At 32.1% G+C, this 26885-nt stretch overlaps 1 protein-coding gene across 8 annotated transcripts in view; it reads left to right on the top strand.

Annotated features, from left to right (window-relative positions):
- Positions 1-26227, top strand: part of LOC111282342 (protein ZINC INDUCED FACILITATOR-LIKE 1-like) — a 36005-nt gene extending 9778 nt beyond the window's left edge. For 3 of the 8 annotated variants that reach the window (XM_022870403.2, XM_022870412.2, XM_022870388.2), the window contains 7 exons: positions 2058-2145; positions 2978-3063; positions 3166-3273; positions 5977-6021; positions 6147-6235; positions 12299-12342; positions 25911-26227. In XM_022870403.2, coding sequence (XP_022726138.1) covers positions 2058-2145; positions 2978-3063; positions 3166-3273; positions 5977-6021; positions 6147-6235; positions 12299-12342; positions 25911-26011 — 561 coding nt within the window. In that variant the 3' untranslated portion in view covers positions 26012-26227. Of the gene's footprint in view, positions 1-2057; positions 2146-2977; positions 3064-3165; positions 3290-5976; positions 6022-6146; positions 6240-12298; positions 12343-25910 lie in introns of those variants that run through there. The other 5 variants (XM_089746494.1, XM_089746496.1, XM_022870396.2 and 2 more) reach the window with 4 other exon arrangements.
- The last annotated feature ends 658 nt before the right edge of the window (positions 26228-26885 follow it).

Here is a 26885-nt window from a genome sequence, read left to right as displayed (position 1 = left end):
AGACCACATAGCTGGTGATGCATCAGTGTGCCATGAATACAACCAATGTTTTGAAAACCTCACAGTTCGAATAGTAGATGGGTCACTCTTCCAAGTAGCTGGGACATGTTCAGTCATTATTTCAAAGGACATAACACTTGACTCTGTTCTTCATGTCTCTAATTTAGATTGCAATCTTCCGTCTATTAGTAAAATTACAAGAGATCTTAATTATGTTACTAAATTTCTAACATGTGTGAATTTCAGGGCTTGGATTCGAGGAAAAAGATTGGCAATGCTAGAATGTGTGTTGGACTCTATCTCCTTAGAGATGAGAGAGGATCATGGAAGAGTGCTTGTTTGGTTTCATTTTCTAGTAAGATTAAAGAAAATACAATCATGTTATGGCACTATCGTTTAGCACATCCAAATTTCTTGTACCTCAAAAAACTATTCCCTGATTTATTCAATAAAGGTTTCGAATCTTATCAATGTGAAATTTGTCAATTTTCCAAACACACTCGCAATTCATATCCAAGTCAACCATACAAATCAACTCATCATTTTTCTATGATCCATAGCGATGTTTTGGGACCATTGAGGGTTACATGGCTATTCCTCGTGAAAGACTAGTCAAAGGTTAGTTCAATATTTCAAAATTTTAACAAGATGGTGCAAACTCAAATTTAAGCAAAAATTTAGGTGTTTAGAACAGATAATAGGCGAGAATACTATCACTCAGTTCTTTGATCTTGTTAGATCAAGGAATTATTCATTAGAGCTCATGTACTAAAATTCCTTAACAAAATGGATTTGCCAAGCGAAAGAATAGACACTTGATAGAAGTTGCAAGATCTATTATGCTAGCCTCCCATTCTTGAAACATTTATGTGGAGAGGCAATTTTGACAGCAGCCTTATTTATCAATAGGATGCCATCTTGAGTACTAAAATTCCAAACCCCTTGTCAAACACTTCTCAAAACCTACCCTCATTTCCAAATCATTTCCTCTAGACCAATCAAAGTGTTCGGATGTAATACCTTTGTTCATATACACCAACTATGACATAGTAAACTAGACCCCAAATCATTCAAGTGTATATTTCTTGGCTATTCACCTAACTAAAACGGCTATAAATGTTATTCACCAACTACCAGAAAGTTTTACACTTCTATAGATGTCTCCTTCTTTGAGAATCATCCATTCTATCCCAAAGTCGATATTCAGGGGGAAAGTTCTAGGGAATAACAACTTTGGGAGATTGAGCCATCATCTGATCCTTCTTCTACTTGTTTGCCAATTCAAATTCCCATTTCGAATAATTATTCTTTTTATTCTGAGTCTACTAGTCATCTTGAGTCTCTAAAATCTCTTGAAACCGTGCAAGAGACAAAAGCTAAGGTAATGATTATATACTCAAGGAGATCGAAATCTTAAAAGGAGATAGGGACCTATACATATCCAACATAGAACCAAGATTCTCAACCAAATCCAAGGACTTTGGAAATTCATAAAGGTAACAATATTACTGAACCTATCTCTGATGATTTTTCTAGTGATCTTGATCAGCCCATTACTATAAGAAAAGGTGTGTAATCATGTACTCAGCACCCTATTAGTAACTTTGTTTCCTATGAAGGGTTGTTTCTTACTTATCGGGCACTGGTTACATCATTAACTGATGTTCATGTACCAAATACCATCACAACCAAAGTGGAAGGCTGTGGTAATGGAAGCAATGTAAGCACTTGAAAAGAATGACACATGGAAAATTACTGATCTTCTTAGAGGAAAAAGCCTTGTGGGATGTAAGTGTATTTTTACTATCAAACACAATATAGATAAAAGTGAGAACAGATTCAGAGCTCGTTTTGTGGCTAAAGGGTTCACGCAGTTTTACGGGATTGATTATGAGGAGACGTTTGTTGCTGTAGCAAAACTGAATTCTGAGAGCTTTGTAAATGCAATTCACCACTTTCAGTGTGGAATTATTTTCTTTTACACCTGAATCATGCACCATAGTAGCTAATTTACATGTCTTGGTTTCAACTTTTTACTCTTGGCTATCCTTTTGCAGATTTTCTCACTGTGGGCAGTCAGTCCTAGGAAGAATGGAGGATTGAGCTATTCAACTACAGATGTTGGTGAAGTACTTGCAATTTCAGGTTTGTAGGACTACCATTTGCATGTTAACAGCAATTCATATAAATATTATTCAAATGAAATCTTCAATCTCTTATCTTTATGTAGCAATTAAGAAGGTCAATATTGTCTATCAGATCCACTTTCTCTTTGAATATTAACTTTCAGGTCTTAACCATCTTCTTTGCTTAATGTTTTGGTCTCCCTTGGCATGAGGATAAGATGTTTAGATATTGGGGGTTAGTTTTAGTTTCGGCAGATAAAAGTTTTCTGAAAACACACTAGGATTTGCATAAGCCACCATTGCATTAATGGCCAGAGAAGTACATTGAATTTGCACCATAAGGTTCATGGGCTTTCACCTTGACACTCTAAAAATGAAATTGCTCAGGGAACTTATGTAAATAATCATGATCGCTATTTCTGCTGAATTTTTCTTAAACGAATTTTACTTCTTCCTATATTCTTATAGCAGGAACTACCTCACTGTACTATCCTTGGTGGGATACTTTTTTGAGCTTTTCTTGCTTTTTGAAATCATTATGTCCAGAATTAAGGGTACTGGTGGTGGTTCCCATACCGAAAATTTATATTCAGGAAATAGCCTTGGCATTGGCATATAAAAATCTTAAAACAAGCTCTGAGGAACTTCTGGATAAACATTAAATGATGATAACTTTACTGCAAAGATGGTAAAAAAGCATCTGTTTTACAGCATGAAATTTCCTATTAGTAAAATGCATATCTCTCATATACGTTAATACACAAAAAGGTATCCAATATGTTTCTTAGCATTGCATCAATAACTTTTTTCTTTTTTCATTTCTATTTTCATTTTAGTCTTATAACTGCCAGGCTGTGGTCTGCTGCTCTTCCAACTATTTTTATACCCACTCATCGAGAGGAATTTGGGCCCAGTAATGGTATCTCGCATTGGAGCGGTATTTCCTTCATGCTCAAAATTTTTTTTTTTTGTGATATTTATATGTCATTTCCTTCTTTCGTAAATTATTTTATGTGATATTTGACCTGTTCCTTTGTAGGTATTGAGCATACCATTGCTGTTCACTTACCCTTTTATAGCTATGCTAAAAGGCTTGAGCCTCATGCTCTTGATTGACTCTGCATCTGTGCTGAAGAATGTGCTCTCTGTAAGTGCATGCTCCAGTTAAGTGTTTTAAATGCACTTTTTTGTGATGATATAAAATTTTATTTAACCGAGCAGGGAAATACTTCTACTGTTCATACAAAGCAAATATTCAGTTGCAGAGGTAAAAAACCACCGATAATATACAGCTTTCTAATACTAGACCACAGGAAAGAAAATCAAACTTGAATCCTTTGCTTATATAATTCAATATTAGCTGAAGTGGCTGCTAGCTGGAAGTAGCTGCTGCATCTTGATATGATCATAGAAGCAAGTCAATAGTCTAGATTATTGACAGAATTAGGAGTTTTACCATGCTTCTTACCATTGTTTCTCTCCAGATCATTTATATAATAGACAGACTAAGCAAATTTAAGCACCTGAACTGTGAAGGTCTTCCTCTATAAATGTGATTGGGCTGATATCTTTGCTTTGGAACAAAACAGTTAGAATTAGGCTCGGTCAACTGGAATGTGTATTATCCATGTAGGGGATCCTCTAGTTGAGAAGATCCATTGACTTGAGATGAAGAGAAAGGTCTATCTATTTTATTTAGTTATTCAGTTAAACCAATGATTCGTTATGGGAGCAAATAGCAACAACCATTTCGTCTGACTTGCGTATTTTGTTATTTTCCAATGGATTTACATCTTTCATTAATGGAAATTTTTTGATGCGGTGAGTAATAGCTCTGGTTGTTTGCTGTTCAAGAATTCTCGTTTAGGCAATTCATATCACCCATACATAGTGTTTTGATCTAAGATTTCATTTCTTCCATGTTTTAGTAGTAGCATATTGTTCCATGGAGCTAAGGTCCAAAATATGGAAGAAACAGGTGTTTCCACAACTCTACCATTCCATCAATTCGTTCCACTTAATCCCTATTTCATGGCCACATATCTTTCCGGTTAAGTAATGGGAAACCTTTCTCCTTTTACATGAATCCAATTTTCATTTCATTTGGGAAAAGCCATCCTCTTCCCGACTATGTCTTTGTCATATGATCCAACAGCCTTCCATTAGATAGAAATAGATTTGATAAATACTGATAACTCTTGAATGGACTATTAGAACGGAAAAATCCATTAGATAAGGAACTATTGGTTGTAAGCCATCTTTGGCAATGAATCAACAATTTGAAGTGCTTTTATTGCGTATTCTTGATAAACCAACATTTATTTATAGATGTAGGAGGATCTGTTTGGGAAGTAAGAAGCCCATTTGATGTCTCTTCATCTACAAAAAATTCTCAGTGTGAAAGTACAGAGACAAAGGGTTGATCTTTGAATAGGAAAAAGAGTGGATCCGCAGGGTTCCAAATGAATTGGCTTATTCGAAAAAAGCCTTGTTCTTTGGAAGATCTATCTCATGCTTGGAACTGCCTGGTTCCACTCTACAAGAACTTTGAATCATTCTCTTGAAGCTCATCTTTTTCATCATAAATGATCAACTTCCCCCGAAATGACCCTACTCAATGGAGAAATCCCAATAATTGAATTCAAAATCCCATTGGCCAAAAAAAAAAAAAAACCCAAAATCCCGGTCACTCATCGTTCATTTGTTGGAAGAACTTCATACCAGAATTCTTTGTAGAAAGAACAAGAACTAACAAATGGTCTTTGCCTCTTTGCTTTCATTCTGAAGGTTGCAGAGAAAACAAGTGGTATTTTGTAGGCAGTCTATTGAGAATTCATGACAAAGCAATCATTGAGTGCGTAGGAATGTAAAGAGGGAAACAAAACAGTTTATGCCTTTTCATTCTGGCCTTCTTGTTCCTGATACGCTCCCAAGTTTTTTTTTTCATCTTTTTGTATTAAATCGTTGTGAACTAAGCTATCACTCTGTTTACATCTTGTTAGGTATTATATTATGCCAATTTTAAATGCATTTTTATTTATCAGAACTGAAATTAGTTAATATTTACTATTTCTAGTTGACAGAATGGGATCTGGACTAGCTAAAGACATGCTTGACAATACTTGGAGACTATTTCTTGACCAATCCTTAAGCAACTCTTCTGATGCCTCCTGCTATTTTTGTCATAATACAGCTTTAGCCCTAGACTTTTATGTATTATCCCTATGATCTCTATTCTCTATTATATTTGAAGCAATCAATTGGATTTAGATTATTGAAGTTTTGGGTCTTTACAATAATGAATGTTGAGCAAATAATATTTAGGTCTGATGAGTATATTTTTATAATGCACACAGACAGAGAGGCACAGTCTCCCAGTTAGCGTGTTAGTTGGTTTGCTTGCCTTTTTGTTTGGTTCTAATGTCAAAAATCTTAATTAGATGATTTTAGATTGTGTCAGCAAAAACATCCTCATTCTTAGCATCACAGATGCAGTATAAAATTAGATTTGAGATAAAGAAAAACCTTGATTGTGACTATTATGTATATTTGATCTGAGCTTCTCTTTGTATACTTTTTTCTAATACTACAAACATCTTTGTGCAAATAGGAGCTGACAATTTTAGATATAGACACAGACTTGTAAGTTCATAAACTCCTAAGATGGAACAAAGGAAATACTTGTGTCTATCTTCACTACTTTCGTATAGACCTTTTCTTTAAATTGTGTAAAATATTAATAGTTGCTGGTTAGTTTTCAAAGATGGATAAAAGAGAAAAAAAGGAATGTGCATACTTGCCTGTGGTTTCCCTTATACATTTGACGTATCAATTTCTAAAATGTAATCAGGTATCAATCACTACAGGCTTGTTCCTTCTACAAAACAGAGCTGTGGTAATACTGCTTTCTTCTTTCATACATGTGTATGCTGATGTATATAAGATTTCTGTAGTTTTAAGTTATTTATATAATGTAAGTAAAAGTATTGAGTTAAAAGCTTTGCTTAACCCTGATATCAGAAGCAAGAGCAAAGAGGGACTGCAAATGGAATTTCAATGTCTGCTATGTCCCTATTCAAAGCAGTTGGTCCAGCTGCCGGTGGTTCACTGTAAGTTTCATATTTAATTTGGTGCTGCATTATATACTGAGCTTATTCTGGATGCTGCAATATGTACATTATGTATGCATTTGGTGGATAAAATGATGCAAGTATAAAATAAGATGCGATATTGACATAGATGGCATTAGAGGATATCATTCTATCATATATATTTTGTTGCAAAGAAAAGAATGGGATAGGATCATTTTTTCTATCCTATACCATGATTTCTATATGCAAGATTACCAAGAGTTGGATAGGATTATTTTTTGGTTATTGGCCAAAATTATTCCTCACATTATTGTATGTTAAATACAATTTTTAAAGAAATATACCATAGGGATAAAATAGCAACATGAAATTGAGGATTAACAACCTCTTATCTAGAGCTGACAAAGCTAACTCAAATCCAAACCCAAACTTGAATTTATACCGACCAGAATTGACTCCAAAATTCAAGAAACCAAACCTGAACCAACTCAAAGCCGAATCAACCAAACTCAAAATTGACCTGAATCTGAATTGTTTGATCAATGAACTTGAACCTGACCCTGATTGGAAAATGACCCAAAAATTAAACTAAGCAAAATATATATTATTTTCTTATAATGAACTTCAATTTAATTAAATAAATGATACGTCTAGAATATATATCACTTTAATTTAATTGTTAAAGAAATGACATAAACTTAGACTCAATTCAAGTTCATTTTAAAACACTCAAGCCAAATTAACTTGAAAGCAAAACATGAGTCAAAAATAACTCATGCTTGAAGTGACCCAAACTAGAAATGACCCAATCTTGAAGTGACCCAAACCCAAGATGACTGAAAATTTCATGACCCAAGACTGACTTAACTCTGTAATGACTGAATTCAAACCCAAACCTGGCCTCCCTGTTGCCATCTCTACTCCTAGCCCAAAAATCATCCCATCGGAATTGGATAGCATAATTTTTATCTGATGATGTCCATCATCCTACACATAAAAGGTCCACAGCTGTTTTGAGCATAATTGTAGTGCAATGAAATTGGATTTTAATGTTTGGCCAAGAAAAAATGGCTTTTAATCTTGCTTAAATTATGGTTAAGGATCTTTTCAGTTCTTGTTTAGGGTTTTTTTTATGTATTAGCTAATTTTAGATAATACCTAAGAAGACATTGGTGATTTTGAGATTTTTTTCTTAAACTATTTAGAATTAGCGATTTCAACTAAGAATGTTTTTAGACTAGCTAGCAAGGAATTTTGGAGGAATCTATGAAAAAACTAATAAATAAAATTGTGTGAAAAACTGAGAGTAAAACTGAATGTATATTAAAAAACTACTTATGAAGAATTATACAAGCACTTTAGATTTATATACAACCAACTAGTGGGTAAGCTAGGAAACTAAATCTTCCTAAAATTGATCTTATAATTGAAGGATTATTTATCCTAATTTTTTGTCTTTAATTCTAGGGATAAAAATACTTAATTTTAGAGATACAAATATAAATATACAGATTCTAAGATTATAACTAGTTGTAAATAAGTGTTTTCTCACACTCCCCCTCACGCTAGTGAATGGGTGTTTTCCATTCTCAGCTTGGAAATAATTTCTTGAAATATTGTATTACTGAGACCTTTAGTCAACACAATTGCAAGTTGACCTTTGGTTGATACATACGGTGTACGAATCAACCCACTATCTAGTTTTTCCATTATGAAATGTCATTCCACTTCAATGTGTTTTGTTCTATCATGTTGCACAGGATTGTATGCAATGCTTTTTGCAGACTTGTTATCACAATAGTCGTATTGGTCTATCCCACTTGATTTTCGTGTCTTTTAGGATAATTTTTAACTATATAGTTCATAAATTCCTTGAGCCATTGCTGTAAACTTTGCTTTAGCATTTGATTTTGCCACTACATTCTGTTTTTTACTCATCGAAGTCACAAGATTACTACTTAGGAAAGTGTAGTAGCCTGAGGTGGATCTTCTATTAGTTATTGAACTCGCATAATCAGCATCTATATATGCCTTTAGAACCAGTCTCAAATTTTTTTTGAATGAGATACCTGTCCCAAGATTGGCCTTCTAATAATGCAATACAAGGTAGATAGCTTGTAAATGCACTTTTTTAGGATTATTCATAGATTGATTTATCACACTTACAGCATATGCTATATCAAGTCTAGTATGTGAGAAATAAATGAGTCTTTCAACTAATCTCTAGTACATTTCTCTATCTAGAATAGTATCTTCATTAGCTTTTTCAAGTTTATGATTAGGATCTATAGGGGTATTTGCAGGTTTATATGCAAGCTTCCCAATTTCCTTCAAAAGATCTATCACATATTTCTGTTGTGAGATGAAAATACTATATCGTGAATGAGCTACTTCAATTTCTAGGAAGTACTTCAATCTCCTTAGCTCTTTTATCTCAAATTCTTTAGCCAAATGCTGTTTTAGAGATTTTCTTTTTCATCATCTCCGGTTATAATTATATCAACATACACTAATAGAACTATGACTCTCCTTGAATCAAAGTGCTTGATAAACAATGTGTGATCTCTTTGACTCTGTTTATATCCCATTACTAGCATCACTTTGGCAAATCTCTCGAACCAAGTCCTAAGAGACTGTTTAAGGCCACATAAAGGCTTTTTCAGCTTGCATACTTTGTTTGCTTCTAGATGACCTCCAAATCCTGGTGGAACCTTCATATATATTTCTTCTTCCAAATTACCATGTAAAAAAGCATTCTTTACATCAAATTGTTGAAGCTGTCAATTGTAATTTGTAGCCAATGATAACAAAATCCTAACTGCACTCATCTTGACAACTGGAGCAAAAGTTTTTTGATAATCCACTTCATAAGTTTGAGTGTAGCCTTTAGCTACCAACCTGGCTATGTACATTTCAACAGTGCCATTCGCCTTGTATTTTACAATGAAAACCCATTTACACCCAATTGGATTTTTTCCTTTAGGCAACTCTACTAGTTCTTATGTCTTATTTTTCTCTAAGGTCTCCATTTCTATTTTCATAGCTTGCCTTCATTTCTCACTGGATAATGCCTTGGATAATATAGTTGGAATAGAAATAGTGTTTAGGTCACAAGGAAATTTTTGTGGAGTGGTGAACATTTTTCAAATGACATAAAATTAGAGATTAGGTATAGTGGATGCTTAGTACATTTTTTGGTTCATTTCTTAATGGCAATAGGCAGATCATAATCACTAGTTATAGTTTCAAGAGATTCATGCTCATTTTGAGAAAAAAAGTTAAGACTGTAGTTACCTCACTTCCAGAGCTAGGATTAGGTTCTTGGACTTGCATTGGTTTAGGATCTGAAACTTTTCTTCTTAAGTACACTTGTAATTCCTTCATAGAATCAAGAACAATATTATCCTTTGTCACATCTTCTGTGTTTGGAATGGGTTCAAACTCAAATTCAATGTTTGACTTAGACTTAAAAGAAACAGGTTTTGACTCGGAAGAATTAATGAGTGAAAATATTGAAGAGGAGGACAAATCAGGCAAAAAAAAATCTTTATCCTTATCTTCCATGAAGGAAATCTCTCTTTGAAGATAAGGTTGAGTGAAAAATGGTTTACTTTCTTTAAAAGTGACATCTACAGACACAATATTTTGATAGGAGGATGATAGCATTTATACTCTTTTTGAGTTGATAAATACCCCGCAAAAATGCACTTAATTGCTCTAGGATCCAGCTTCCCCTTATTATGACTGTGAATATGAACACATGATGTACAATCAAATATCCTAGGTGAGGTTGTTTGTGGTATTAAAGTTGGGATATAATTGTGAGAGTAGTTCCATAGTAGTTTTAAATCCCAAAACCCTTGAAGGTAACCTATTTATAATATGTGTGGCAGTGAGAATAGCTTCCCTCTAGTAGGATTTAGGTACATTTGGTTGAAAAAGTAAAGCTCGGGTTGTGGCTAGTAAATGACTGTTTTTCCTCTTTACCACTCCATTCTACTGTGGAGTATTAATACAAGATGACTCATGAATAATCCATTCTTTTTGAAAATAGGTAGATAAACTCTGGTTGAAATAGTCTCTTGCATTATCATACCTAAATCTCCTAGTTTTCACTTTAAATTGATTTTGGATCATGTTTTGGAAGCTTAAAAACACCCTATTCACATCTGATTTGTATTTAAGTTAAATATCCAAGAGACCTTGGTACAATCATCCATGAGAAAAACAAATCACTTTGCACCAGAAATATTAAGAATTGTAGAAGAACCCCATATGTCACTATGAATCAAGTAAAATGGAGTAGAACTTTTATTGCTGGCTGGAAAAGACATGTGTCTATGCTTTGCAAGTTCACAAGCATCACAATGAAAATTTTTGACATTTAATCCTATGAACAAAAAAGAAAACATGTTTTTCAAAGTTTCAAAAAAGGAAGTCCAAGACGAAAATGATAAAGTCAGATTTTATCTTTATTGGGAGATTTTTCAGAAAGAAATGACAATGGTAAACTATTCTTGATATTATTTGTATTGTTTGATGTCTCAAGATAGTATAGTCCATCCTTCCATTAGCAAGTCTAATTTTTTTTTCGAACTCTAGTCCTGAAATTCATAATAAGAGGGATAAAAAATTACTTTGCAATTCATATTTCTAGTAAGTTTTTGTGTAGATGTTAGATTAGTAGACAATCTGAGAACATGAAGAACATTTTTAAGAACAAACAAGAGATTAATTTAAACATCTCCTAATCCTACCACTATAATAAGTGACCCATTTGCAACAATTTTTTTATTACTAGGATACAGGGTATATGTACTAAACTTTTGTGAAGAATGTGTCATATGATCTATGGGTCCTGAGTCAATGATCCAAAAACTCGTAATAGGCTTAATCGAGACATTTAATCTATGAGATCTAGAAGTTTTATCTGAACTCGAGACCTTACCCAAAGAGCATACACCATTAGGCTTTTTGAGAGTTTTCAATAGGTTTCTTAGTTTCTCAATCTTTTCTTTGTCCAACTTTTTTTGTTCCTAAGACTTTTGTAGTACTTCGGTGATTTTTTCAGTTGTCACTTCTTCAAATAGGGTAGTAGTGGCAAATTCTACTATCTCGGGCATAGTTATCTTTCTTAGGACTAAAACGAGCCTTGATGATAAATGTTTAACCAGAGAGGATTCTAGGCAATGAAGGCCAAAGAAGGAAAAAATAAAACTGAAAGATTTTACAAGATTTGGCTATGAAGGCCTGAAATAGAATTCAGCAATGAAGGCTGAAAAAATTTTCTTCTCAAAAAAAGCCTAAAGCTCTGATACCATGTGAAAAAACTAAGAAATAAAACTGTGGAAAACTAAGAGTAAAACTGAATCTTTGATACCATGTGAAAAAATTAAAAAATAAAACTATGTGGAAAACTAAGAGTAAAATTGAAGTATATTGAAAAACTGCTCATAAAGAATTATACAAGCACCTTAGGTTTATATACAACTAACAAATGGGTAAACTAGGAAACTAAATCTTCCTAAAACTGATCCTACAATTGAGGGATTGTCTATCCTAATTTTTTTTCCTTAATTCTATGATACAAATATTTAATTCTAAAAATACAAATATAAATATACAGATTACAAGATTACAACCAGTTGTAAATAAGTGTTTTCCCACAATGAGAAATACTTATTTGTAGTGAACTATTATTCATCTTATCCTTGTTGGACGGCCGGTCCATAACCATAATCTTTTTGTTGTGCACCAATGCCCACTTTCAATTATTTGTAGATCAATAACTGAACAGGTGCAATCTAATCCTTTATGTTGCCTTTCTTGTTGTAATAATAATCTGGTCATCTTTATTCTATCATGATATTAATTGACATCACAGTGAAGTTTTTGTTGCTTTTTCATACCCCATTGTTTTTTAGTAGCCTAACCAAGTGTTAATATTTATATATCTTGGCAGTGTTTTATGTACTGTAATTAGTTTCAAACATATGTACATTATTCAACATTAAATTATATTAATGTGTTGCCGTAACAGAACTTGTATAGAATGTTTAGTCATTAATATTTATTGTGCAGCTTTTCTTGGGCACAAAATCGAGGGAATGCTTTCTTTCTTCCAGGTAAAAGTCTTCCACATTGCTGGTTAAATATAGTATCATAATAGCTCATTTTAGGATCACACACTATCTATGTTTGAGTGGCGAGTTCTCCATATCAAATATTTTCATATCGGTCCATTATTAGGATGATAATGATTGTTGATACCACTTTGAAACGTTCTCTAGAAGTTGACTATATTCATTTTGAATAATTTTTAGGGAGGCCGATTTTAAAATGCTTTGTCTAATTTGAATATATAATGGGTTACTTTTTTATGTTTTAAAGCATGAGTGGCCTTATCTTCTAGTTCCTTAGGCTTCATTTCGTATTTTTACTTTTGCTACTTGTTATATTGTTTTTGTTTCCTTGAAATTTGGTATACAGAAGAATGAAGGCAAACAAATAGGTTTAAGGTTCACCTACTCAAATTCCAATCCAAATTTCCAAAGATTGTTTGATTAATGCTTGCTTCATGAACTTTTAGGTTTTGCTTTTTCATCTATTTTGAATTGTTTCTTGATCCTTCTTGCCTATGGAGTAGCTAGTAGAGTTGTCCATAATCCTTCGTACTCCAAGTCTTAGGGTTCTCGGTGGTTACCCAAGGATTAGACTAGAGAGACTTTATGAGACAAATTTTAGTATGATAATTGGAATCCTCATTTAAGTTAATTTCCACAAGTTTTGGCTTTTGTACAGCATGTTTATAGTCCTATGAGGAGTAGGATTCTAACTTAACCCAAATAGGAGTGTTAGTATGCTTTACTTGACTTAAAACTCAATTAACCTCTTTAATTTAATAGGTCCATGTAGATGTCCTTATGGGTTTAGGTCCACTTGATTGGACTCATATTCAATCATCTCTAACTCAAACCCTTTAGGCATCAAAGAACATTTTTATCTTTGAAATATTTGTTCGTTGCTATCGTTTATATAAAAATAGAGTATGTGATTTGACAAGAAAGAACTGAGTAGGGAGTGTTATATCAAATTACCACTAAATTAAATAAAGTAAATGTTTGATTGAGTATACATGATAGTGTACATTAATAAACCAATGGCATTGGTATAAGAAACGTTAGCCATTCATTGCTTTTTTTTTAGGGCATTTGTCAACAGTACAAATTTTTTTGGGCTAGAACAGTAAGAATTTGACTCATTATCAATGGAGCATTAATGGACTTGTTATCTTTCAATTAGAAATATTTTGAAGTTCTTTATTGTATATTTCTTAGGACATATGTATGTATCTATTGGAGCAAATCCCTTTGGATCTTTACTCTCAAAATTTAATCAGCTTGACCATTGTCTTTCATCTCAAGTTTATAGGACCAATTTCGAGTGTCATCAATTGGCATCTCATGATTCTTAGGTTAAAGAATGTCATCCAAATAAAGTGAAGGAATGAACTTCTCAAATTTTTGACATATATAATAGTTTTCTTCCATAAACTCAAAATGAATAAAAGTAATGGCTTGATGGAAAAGAAAGTATCACTGCCAAAACGAGCGTTTTACACTTTAGAGAGAGCAGTTTAAGTAAACACACATTGCATTCTTGATCTTTGAGCCCAAAGCCTTTTGACTATCTATAGAGATTTTTTCATCTAATTCCCCATTGAAAAGTGAATCCTTACATCCATTAAGAACAAGTCCAAATCTAGATGTGCAACAACTGACAAGATGATACAATAGAGAAAAACTTCACAACTAGAAAAAAAGTCTCTTCATAATCTACCCTTTCATGTTAGGAATAACCTTTCCATACCAATTTGGTCTTATGTTTGTTAATTAATTCATCTGCCTTATATTTGATTTTCAAAACCTATTTGTTTGAAATAGCTCCATTTTCATGTGAAAGATTTAGTAATTGATGTACTTCACTCTTGGCTCATTTTTATGGCAACCATCCATTTTTAGAAGTTGTTTTGGCTTTCTTAGAGAAAATTGGTTCATTACTATCAATGGAATGAGGTTGAGGAATAGTTTATGTCAAAAAACTAAGAAATAAAACTGCGTAGAAAACTAAGAGTAAAATTGAATATATATTGAAAAACTGCTTATAAAGAATTACACTAGCACCTTAGGCTTATATACAACTAACTAGTGGGTTAACTAAGAAATTATATCTTCCTAAAACTAATTCTATAATTGAGGGATTGTGTATCCTAATTTTTTGTCTTTAATTTTAAGGATACAAATACTTAATTCTAGAGATACAATAAATATACATATTACAATATTATAACCAGCTATAAATAAGTGTTTTCTCACACTCTCCCTCAAGTTGGTGAATAGATGTTTTCCATCCCTAGCTTGAAAATAATTTCTTGAAATGTTGCATTGCTAAGAGCTTTAGTCAACATATCTGCAAGTTGATCCTTGGTTGATACATACGGTGTACAAATCAACCCATTGTTTAGTTTCTTTTTTATGAAATGCAGGTCTACTCCAATCTGTTTCGTTTTGTCATGTTGCACAGGATTATATGCAATGCTTATTGTAGACTTGTTATCACAATAGAGTCTCTTTGGTCCATCCCACTTGATCTTCAACTTTTTTAGGATGATCTTTAACCATAGTAGTTCACAAATTCCTTGAGTCATTACTTTGAACGTTGCTTCAACACTTAATCTTGCTATCACATTCTGGCTTTTACGCCTCCAAGTCATAAGATTATCACTTAAGAAGGTGCAATAGCCTGAGGTGGATCTTTTATTAGTTACTAAACCTATATCATCCGCATTTGTATATGCCTCTTGAACCAGCCTTGAATTTTTTTTGAATAAGATACCTTTCTCAAGATTGGCCTTCAAATAGTGCAATACACGATAGATAGCCCTATAAATGCACTTTTTTAGGATTATGCATAAATTGACGTGTCACACTCGCAATATATGCTATATCAGGTATAGTATGTGAGAGATAAATGAGTCTTCCAATTAAATCTATGGTACATTTTTCTATTTACAGCAACATCTTCATTAGCTTTTCTAAGTTTATGATTAGGATTTGTAGGGGTATTTACAGGTTTTCATGTGAGCTTCCCAATTTCCTTCAAAAGATCTATCACATTTCTATTGTGAGATGAAAATACCATGCTGTGAGTAAGCTATTTCAATCTCCTTAGCTCTTTTATCTCAAATTTTTTAGCCAAACACTATTTTAGAGATTCTCTCTCTTTTTCATCTTCCCCGGTTACAATTATACCATCAATATATACTAATAGAATTGTGACTCTCTTTTAATTAGAGTGTTTGATAAACAATGTGATCTTGACTCTGCTTATATCCTATTACTAGCATCACTTTGGTAAATTTCTCGAACCAAGCCATAAGAGACTGTTTAAGGCCATATAAAGCTTTTTTTCACCTTGCATACTTTGTTTGCTTCTAGATGACCTCCAAATCCCAGTGAAACCTTTATATATATTTCTTCTTCCAAATCACCATGAAGAAAAGCGCTCTTTACATCAAATTGTTGAAGCTATAAATGCCAATTGTAATTTGTAGCCAATGATAACAAAATCCTAATTGTATTTATCTTGGCAATTGGAGTGAAAGTTTTCTGATAATCCACACCATAAGTTAAGTGTAGCCTTAGCCACCAACATGGTTTTATACCTTTCAACAGTACCATCTGCCTTGTATTTTATAATGAAAACCTATTTACACTTAATTGGATTTTTTCTTTTAGGCAACTCTACCGGTTCTCATGTCTTATTTTTCTTTAAGGCCTCTATATCTATTTTCATGGCTTGCTTCCATTTCTTACTGGATAATGCCTTGGATAATATTGTTGGAATAAAAATAGTTTTTAGGCTCACAAGGAAATTTTTGTGGGATGGTGAGAATTTTTCAAATGACACAAAATTAGAGATTGGGTATAGTGGATGCTTTGTACATTCTTTGGTTCCTTTTCTAATGGCTATAGACAGATAGTAATCACTAGTTATAGTTTTAGGAGATTAATGCTCATTTTGAGAAACAGAGTCAAAGACTATAGTTACCTTATTTCTAGAGTTAGGATGAGGTTTTTGGACTTGCACTAGTTCAGGATTTGGAACTTTCCTTCTTGAGTATACCTGTAATTTTTTCATAGAATCAAGAATAATATTATCCTTTGTCACATCTTTTGTGTTTGGAATGGGTTTAGACTCAAATTGAGTGTTTGACTTGGACTCAGAAGAAATGGGTTTAGGCTCACAAGAATTAATGGTGAAAATGTTGAAGAGGACAAATCAAGCAAAAAAAGTTGTCTTTATCTTTCATGAATGAAGTTTCCCTTTGAAGATAAGATTGAGTAAAAAATAGTTTACTTCCTTCAAAAGTGACATCTACAGATACAAAATTTTTTGGTGGGAGGATGATAGCACTTATACCCTTTCTATGTTGATGAATACCCCACAAAAATGCAGTTAATTGCTTTAGGATCCAACTTCTCTTATTATGAGTGTGAACATGAACAAATGATGTACAACCAAATATCTTAGGTGAGGTTGTTTATGGTATTAAAGTTTAATTTTTATATTTAATATATAATATATTTATATATTATATATATTTTATTTTTATTTTTATTTTTTGTATACATTATATGCAATATACATTAGATACAATACAAAAAAGTATGGATATTGATTTGACTCTATTTAGAATTCTAAACTAAATATATGACTCATGGATAATCTCATCTTTTTTGTAAATAGGTAGATAAGCTCTGGTTGAAATAGTCTCTTGTATTATCAGACTTAAATCTCTTGATTTTCACTCTAAATTGATTTTGGATCATGTTTTGAAAACTTAAAAACACACTATTCACATCTGATTTGGATTTAAGTAAAAATATCAAAGAGACCTTGGTACAATATCTATGAAAAAAACAAACCACTTTGCATCAGAAATATTAAAAATTGTAGAGGGATCCAATATGTCACTATGAATCAAGTAAAAAGAAATAAAACTTATTTTATTGCTAATTGTAAAAGACATACGTCTATGTTTTGCAAGTTCACAAACATCACGATGAAAATTTTCAACATTTAATTCTTTGAACAAAAAAGGAAACATGTTTTTCAAAGTTACAAAAGAAGGATGTCCACGACGAAAATGATAAAATCAGATTTTCGCTTTGTTGGGAGATTTTTTAGAAAGAAATGACAAAGGTAAACTATTCTTGATGTGACTTCTATTGTTTGATGTCTTAAGATAGTATAGTTCATCTTTTTCCTCAGCAAGTTCAATTTTTTTTCCCAACCTTTGGTATTGAAATTCACAATAAGAGGGATAAAAAGTCACTTTGCAATTCATGTCTCTGGTAAGTTTTTGTATAGATATCAGATTAGTAGATAATATAGGAACATGAAGAACATTTTGAAGAACAAACGAGAGATTAATTTGAACATCTTCTAATTCTGCTACTATAGTAAGTGCACCATTTGCAACAACAATTTTCTTATTACTAGGACATAGGGTATATGTGCTAAACTTCTATGAGGAATGCGTCATATGGTCTATGGCTCCTGAGTCAATGAGCCAAGAACTCATAATAGGTTTAATCAAGACATTTAATTCATGAGAACCAAAAGCTTTACTTGAACTAGAGACCTTACCCAAAAAATATACCTTAGTAGGTTTTTCAAAAGTTTTCAATAGATTTCTTAGTTTAGCAATCTCTTCTCTATCCAACTTTTTTTGTTGAAACTTCTGCAGTACTTCGATGGTTTTACCAGTTGTCACTTTCTCAAATTGGGTAGTAGTGATAGATTTTGCACTCTCTGGCATGATTATCTTCCTTAAGACTGAATGAGTCTTGATAGTAAAGGTTTAATCAGAGATGAATCTAGACAATGAAGGCCAAATAAGGAAAAAATAAGATTAAAAGATTTAACAAAATTTGGCTATGAAGCCTGGAAATAGAATTCAACAATGAAGGCTGAAAAAATTTTCTTCCCATGAAGAGTCTAAATCTCTGATACCACGTGAAAAAACTAAGAAATAAAACTGTGTAGAAAATTAAGAGTAAAACTAAATGTGTATTGAAGAACTGCTCATAAAGAATTATACAATCCCCTTAGGTTTATATATAACTAACTAGTGGGTAAACTACGAAACTAAATTTTTCTAAAACTGACTTATAATTGAAGGGTTGTCTATCCTAATTTTCTGTCTTTAATTTTAGGGATACAAATACTTAATTCTAGAGATACAAATATAAATATTGTAATTAGCTTTAAATAAGTGTTTTCTCACAGTTCCATTCTTGTTCCTTCATGGACACCACTTGACAATACGTCTCTCTCATTATTGACAATATTCAATGATTGAATCCTCATCCTTATCTTGATAGAATGGAATGGCTCTTTGGGAATTCGGACATCAACTTCTCACAATTCATTTATTAAAGAGGAATTTTAAGTTCACTAATATATGGAAAATCCCCACTTAGGAAATTTGGATTTAAGGATTCTACTCAAATCATTCCTTATCATACTCACATAGCCCTTAGAACAATTAAGGCATATAAGATAATCTTGCTTTGAAACCCAATGTTTGATGTCTATGAGAAGAATCGTGAAGATACTAGGCTTTTCTCATTTTTAAATTCATAAGGAGTCCGTGGTATAGTTTTACAGCACATAGTCTTGGCTCCACAGCATGTTGTACTATTCCATTATTATTGCAATAAAGAGTAGTAGGAGACTCTGTAGAAAGAACAACTCCACACACCTATACTAATTTTCAAATCCATACAGCTTAACTTATGACAACATACTCTATTTGACTAGTGGAATCTGCATTAGTATCTTGCTTGAAACTTCTCCTTTTTATTGCTTCCTAAGTAAGTGAACACAAACCTAAATTTTGGTTTTCTATCATCCATGTTTGATTGAAAATCTAAATTTGAATAGCCTATTACAACTAAAATCTTTTCCATTAATCACTAAACAATAGTGTTTAGTTCAGTTTAGATATTTAAATGTGTTTCACTTTGTCTAATGTTAAAGGTTGATATTAGACTAGTATCTACTCACAATGTTGACTGCATAACAATTGTCATAGCAACAGGGCAATTTCCTTCTATTGATGCATAAGGACAATTTCTCATCTCTTCTCTCTCCTCTTGATATTAGAAGACATTCTCTTAGAGAGATGAATTTCGTGTCTAAACTTTATAAGCCCTTTCTTGCAATTATGCATGTTAAACTTCTTGAATATCTTGTCAGTGTAATTTACTTAAGACAATCCCAAATGATCTTTTTTTTTTTTTTCAATCTCTAAACAATTTGATCCTGAGTTTATAGGATGATTCGCCAATGTTCATTATTGAGAAGTGATTAGATAGCCAAATTTTTGTACATGACATTGCACCTTGTTCTTGGGGAGATATGCCACATTTAGAGCTCACGGGAGCACAACAAAAAGTTTATACATACATATTGGACACCACTTACCATAATCTTTAATCATAGTAGTTCACAAATTTCTTGAGCCATTGCTCTAAACTCTGCTTCAGCACTTGACTTTGCCACCACATTCTGTTTTTTACTTTTCCAAGTCACAAGGTTACTGCCTAGAAAAAGGCAACAGCATGAAGTGGATCTTCTATCAATTATTGAACCTGCATAATTCATATTTGTATGTCTCTAGAACTAGTCCTGAATTTCTTTTGAGTAAGATACCTTTCCCAAAATTGGCCTTCAAATAGTGCAATACACGGTAGACAACCTGTAGGTGCACTTATTTAGGATTATGCATAAATTCACTTATCACACTCGTAGCATATGCTATATCAGGTCTAGTATGTGAGAGATAAATGAGTCTTCCCACTAGTCTCTAGTACATCTCTCTATCTACAATAGCAACTTTATTAGCTTTTCCAAGCTTATGATTAGGATCTATAAGGGTATTTGCAAGTTTACATGTGAACTTTTCAGTTTCTTTCAAAAAATCCATTACATATTTCTATTGTAAGATGAAAATACCATGTTGTGGATGAGCTACTTCAATTCCTAGGAAATACTTCAATCTCCTTTGCTTTTTTATCTCAAATTCTCTAGTCAAACACTATTTAAATTTCTCTCTATTCTTCCTCCTCTTCGATTACAATTATATCATCAACATACACTAACATAACTGTCTCTCCTTGAATTAGAGTGCTTGATAACCAATGTGTAATCTTCTTGACTTCGTTTATATCCCATTGCTAGCATCACTTTGGCAAATCTCCCGAACCAAGCCTTAAAAGACTGTTTAAGGCCATATAAAGCTCCTAAGTCAATGACTCAAAAACTCCTAATAGGCTTAACCTAGACATTTAATCCATGAGAACCAGAAGCTTTATCCGAACTAGAGACCTTACGCAAAAAACATACCACAGTAGGCTTTTTAAGAGTTTTCAATAGGTTTCTTAGTTTCTCAATCTTTTCTCTATCTAACTCTTTTTTTTCCCGAGACTTTTGTAATACTCTAGTGGTTTTACTAGTTATTAATTCTTCAAATCGGGTAGTAGTGACAGATTTTGCTATGTCTGGCATGATTATTTTTCTCAAGAGTGAAATGAGTTTTGATAGTAAAGGTTTAACTAGAGATGATTCTATGTAATGAAGGCCAAAGAAGGAAAAATTTAGACTGAAGATTTAAAAAGTTTGGCTATGAAGCCCTATAATAGAATTCAACAATGAAAGTTGAAAAAATTTTCTTCCCAAGAAGAACCTAAAACTTTGATACTATATGTTGGGGAGATATATATTGGACAGCATGTGAGCCTAAAAACTTAAGTTATTAGTTTCTTGGGTCCTTCATGTATATATTGGACATCTCATTCAGATTTCTTGGTGATATGAAATTTTTTATTCTCATGTGAACCTTATCCCAACAATCTCCCCTTTTCATTTGTGAGTTCTAATCAAGTCCCACCTTAGCTCTCCCATGCGAGTAAGTCTTGTTAACACCTTTTTTGGGCTAGGCAATCTCATATCTCTAGTGCGCTTTAGGTTCGGTCATAGCACTCAACCTTATCGCCTAAGTTGTCTTAGTGCCCTTTCAAGCTTACACTTTAGGTTGACTTAATACATTAACCACTTAGATGTTTTGCTTCTATATATTATCATACACTCACTGCATCCAAGTTGAACCTTCTACTTTGATACCAGTGTTCGAGCACATGGAATTGATGGATGCGATGAACCTCTTATCTATCAACAATTTCTCATTCAGCAACACTATTAGGACTCAAGTCCGTGACTTTTAACTTTGATACCAGTTGTAAATAAGTGTTTTCCCACATATATCATTTTTAATGATGTGATACATCAACAAAAAGAACAAAAAATGTGATTGTGCGTCCACTAATTTTCTTGTAAACGCAAGATATCCAAATTTTGTCAAAACTGATTTGATTGTCTTATCAAAATAAAAAGTTCAAACTTCAAGATGCTTTGCTTTAGATCATTTATTGCCTCTTCATATGTAGAAGGATCATAATCTAGTTTTGTCGGTTCCATTTGATAAATCTTATTTCGCATAGTATTTTAACCAGAGGTTTAGTTTTCCTTTTACTACATCGAGCTTCTTCCGACTATGCAAGTTCAACGGGAGTCATAATGGGTTCTTCATTATTCTCTCACACCATAGTTATAAGTTGAGGAACTTGTTCTTCAAGAACTGTTTTGATTTTATTTTCTTTTACAATATAATCGTCTTCTAATAATGTAGTATTTCATGGATAAATTTCATCCATGGTTTAATAGTTTATTTTGATTCCACTTTAATTTGTAACTTTTGAATTGTTCCATGTGGGTCCCTAACCTTTTAAAATGGTTCCATTAACCATTTTAGTCCTTTCACCATATAATTTTCTTAAAATTGACAATGTCCATGTTTTACCTTATGTGGTGCGCCACATTAACTTTCCTTTGGCAAGCAACATTTAGATTTTTTTAAAAATTGGTAGTAGAAAAATGTGTAACAAGACCAAAATGAAATCGCTTTAAAAGGTTAAGGATCCAAATGGTATAATTTAAAACTAAGGCACCAAAGTGGAACCAAAATAAAATATTAGGGACCATGGATGTAATTTACGTGCATTTTTGCTAACAATAGCCTTTTGTTCACTAAGATTCTAAAATTAGCAACCAAAACTTATTTTTATGTATCCCATAAACAAACATATATTAGTCATTGAGTCTAGCTTATCTACTACTAATATTTCTTACATGTGTAGGACAATGCCATAATTATAAGTGTTGTAGACTAGGAACTTTCGCTTCCCATAATTCATTTGGAGTTTTAGGGACTAATTTTGTTGGAAATCAATATAATAAATAGATATTTGTCTTCAGTGCTTAACCCTAAAAGGATACTGACAACTTGCCATGCTCATCATAAAACTAGCCATATCTAATAAGGTTATATTCATTCTTTAAACCACTTCATATAATTGTGGTGTTCTAGAAAGTGACAATTGAGACATCATACAATTACTTTTAAGATATTAAAATCGTCCAAGAGATACTTGTATAATTTCAATGGACTTTTAAGATTATTTTTCACAGCTTTCTAAATTATGTTTCATGAGGTAAAGATAATCATACCTAGAAAAATATCAGAAACGTAAGCCATGTGGTCCAAAGGACTACATATTTTAGTGTGAACCAACTCCAAAACCATAGTCTCTCTAATTCCTTTTCCACAAGAAGAAAGCTTAATTAGTTTTCCTTTATGGTATGGCTCACAAATAGAATAAGGTTCAATATTTAGAAAGAACAAGGGTTCATTCTTAACTAGTCTACTGTTGTGCGATAAATGTTAATATGACTAAGTCTTTAATGCTACATATAAGTTAATGTACTTTCTTTTATACATATTTAGGGACAGCACATTAGAACCAGTATCATTTTTGACATTGTTTATGAAAATTTCTGATAGGATTAATATAGTAAAGACCACGCAACAATAACAACAAACTAAGCATTATATTTCATAACTTTGGATCGGTTGTATGAAAGGCCAAAAAAGAAATCATGTTAGGTCGTAATTTTGAATCTTGCACCACTCAACCTTTTCATCCATTTCTTTAACCCTCATATAATTTCTTATTACTTGCATCCATGTCTTTCGTGGTCTACCTCTAGAGGTTTCGATCTCTTTCAAATTCAAAAACTCATTTCTCTTAACTAGTGCATAGATAAGCTTACGTTTCACATGTTCAAACCATCTCAAACAAGCCTTTCTCATCTTTTCCTCAATTTAGACTATCCTTAATTTTCTCTAGATTTTTTCTTTTTCTATTTTGTTTCTTCTAGTCTTATCACACATTCATCTAAGTATCTTTTTCTCCTCTATGCTCATTTTCTTCTCATGTTGCTTCTTAATAGGCCAACACTCAATCCCATATAACAATGCAAGTGTTATAGTTGTTTTATACAATTCGCCTTTAACTTGAAAGGCATGTTACGATCACACAACACCCTCAACACACTTCGCCTCCTGACCTATCATGCTTAAATCCTATGATTTACATCCCTTTCTATCTTAGCATCACTCTGAATAATTGATCTTAAATATAAAAAATAACTACTTTTTGGCATTACCTTACCATCCAACTTAATTACACTTGCACTTGCTTCCATATGATTGCTGAACTTACATTCCATATATTCAGTTTTAGATTTACTCAATTTAAAGGCTTGAGACTCCAGCATATGATTTTATAATTCTAATCTTGTATTAAGATCATTATTAGTTTTAGTAATTGGGATTATAGCATCGGTAAATAACATACACCATGCCACCTTATCTTGGATATGTCTAGTGAGCTCATTTATAATTAATGAAAAGAAAAAAAAGACTTAGTGAGGAGTCTTGATGCAATCCTAAGGTAATGGGACAGCTATCAATCAAGTTCCTAGACGTCTTTAGATTTGTTTTAACTCCTTCATACATATCTTTAACTATGTTAATATATTTTAAAGGAATTTTTTTCTTCATTAATGCCTACCAAAACACCTCTTGGAGAACTCTATAGTATGCTTTCTCCAAGTCAATAAATACCATATGTAGTTTCACTTGAAAACCCTCCAACAAAAGCCTCAATAGGTGAATTGCTTCTGTTGTAGATCGTCTTGACATAAACCGAATTTGGTTTTCTAAAACAATGATATCATGTTGCAGCCTACATTCAATTACTTTCTTTTAAAGTTTCATAATATGACTCATAAATTGGTAGTACCAAAGAGTAATTATTTTTCAATATTTCTAAAAACTAGTAAAGACCATATATTAAAAATACTAGAAACCACAAATTTATTTTTAAATTTAACAAACTGAAAATTGCTCTAGATCAAAGTAAAATCATGCATTTTGTTATCCATGAATGTTAAATTTGTAGCATAGTGTCTAATTCTTTATTTTATTTTATTTTTTGTTTCGAAACTCAAATATTCTCTGCTTTTGCATCAAGTCTTTTTCTTCTTTTTTTTTCTGCATTTTTCTTTCAAAGCAAAAGGAGGAAAAATAACAACTTAAAAAAGCTCTAGTTTTTCAATGAATGCAAGCACAATAATCTATTTCATACATTGATTCTTCGTTGCATCCAAATGTCGTCCTAGCTTGCTGGCTCTCCACCTTTTTCTCATTTTGAACCTAGGTGTATATGGTAACCTTTATGTTATACAGGTACCTTTGTATTCTCTTGTCTTCTTGTCCGTTTTCTCTTGTTGATAACCTCTACCATTGCATTAGCCTTTAAGAATCATGTGAGCTCTGTGGTCAAGTATTTCGAGTGATAACATGTAACTGAACCACATATAGATATTCATAATATTGCCACAATGAGTGGAGTTTCTTGAGGAACCCAAGGTTATCAAGTGTTTTTTTTTTCTTTAAATTTTTTTGAGGAGACATCACTTAATATTGTCTGAGACTGATATGGATAATTTTTTTATTATATAAATATCTGAAAATTGTCGCAATTTTAGTGAAATAATTGGCATTTGAAGTACGGAATTCGAAATATCAGTATTTTTTTTTCTCTTTCCTTTCCTTTATTCTGGCACTGATAATTATGAAAAGAAAATGCAAGATTTCATTTTCTGAAGGCATAAAATTGAAAATTTTCATTTTTGAAAAGAAAATTGCACTAACTTCATGAGTGATTTTGATAATGGCTGGCTTCTAAGAGATGAGAAATAGGAAGAATTTTTATTTTTCTTAAATTTTTTTTACTGCAACAAATTGATGTTATTGATGATTCTGCCTAGAAAATGATTAGTTTGGAACCTAGCATGCGGAAGTGAATTCTTAGACATAATGGCATATTTACTCATTCTCTACCTTTTGTTGGGAAAGCTGTGCATATTGCATGTGATACAAAAGTAGATACATATTGGAGGTTTAACTCAGTGAGTGAAAGGAAAATTTTTCTTGAAGGAGAGGAAAGGAAAAATTTGTTGACTGAGCAAAGTTAATGTGGTATTTACCATAGTGTTTTTATATTCGAGCTTTCCTAAGACGTCTCTTTCTTTCTCTATATTGATTGACAAAATTTCTAGTTTAAACAGTGCCTGAATAAATGGCTTGGTTGATATGCAGGTAACCAACTGGTTTTCTTCATTCTAAACATAATCGAAGTGATTGGATTGCTGATGACCTTTCAACCTTTTCTAGCAGCACCTGATGACACTGTTTTGTAGTTGTCTAGTTATATGTTGACCCAGATAATTACTTTGAGTAGCTAACTCATTCTTGAATGAAGAATCTTAAAATAGCATTGTGGATTTTGACCCTATTGGTTTAAACTTCTAAGCGCCTTTGCTTCTCATGCTCCAATCCCATCCTGGGATAACTAGTGGATGATTTATTCTTATTACAAGGAATTATCTCATCTACTGCTAGTGAAGTTTTTACAAGCAGGATTACCAGGGTGATCATAAGATATATTAAAACAAGTAATTTAAAAAATGAGACATGATATTATTTTAATTCTATTTGTGAAGTTAAGCAATTATACAGTCAGTGACATTGTGTTAAAATTAAATACTTTTATTAGTTAGGGAAAAACATATTTACTTTTATAGAAAATTACACTAATCTTCTCTTGAGGTGTTATTTACCAAATTATTTTTAATAAAAAAGATAAATATTTTTTTTGTTAACTACTAATCATTTTTTTGTATTTTTTTTCTTTCTTTTTTAACTCAAGATTGTTTTTGGCTAAGATAGTGGGAATTTATTATTTTTAATTACTACTAAATTAAATTTTAATCATATATCATATCATATCATATATTATATTACAACATGCATGGTTAATTGATAAGATCTGCTTACATATAATCCTATGTAGATAGTTTATATTATTGAAATATAGGGACAGTTATAAGTAATTTTATATAATTAATTATTCAATTTTTAAAAGTTAAGTTTATTTAAATCTTTCAATTTATATAAATTTTATCTTAAATTTAAGATAAAACAAATCTAAAAACTTACTATGAAATTCAAAATTCAAAATTCAAATACAAGTTTTTTAAAGCTAAATCTCTAAATCTTAGAAGCAATAAAAAT

This window comes from Durio zibethinus, chromosome 17 (assembly GCF_047325235.1).
Source record: "Durio zibethinus cultivar Kanyao isolate XHJ-2024 chromosome 17, ASM4732523v1, whole genome shotgun sequence".
In the NCBI taxonomy this organism is placed as follows: domain Eukaryota; kingdom Viridiplantae; phylum Streptophyta; class Magnoliopsida; order Malvales; family Malvaceae; genus Durio; species Durio zibethinus.
Note: the sequence above shows the minus strand (reverse complement) of the source record. Positions and strands in the feature narration are given on the sequence as shown.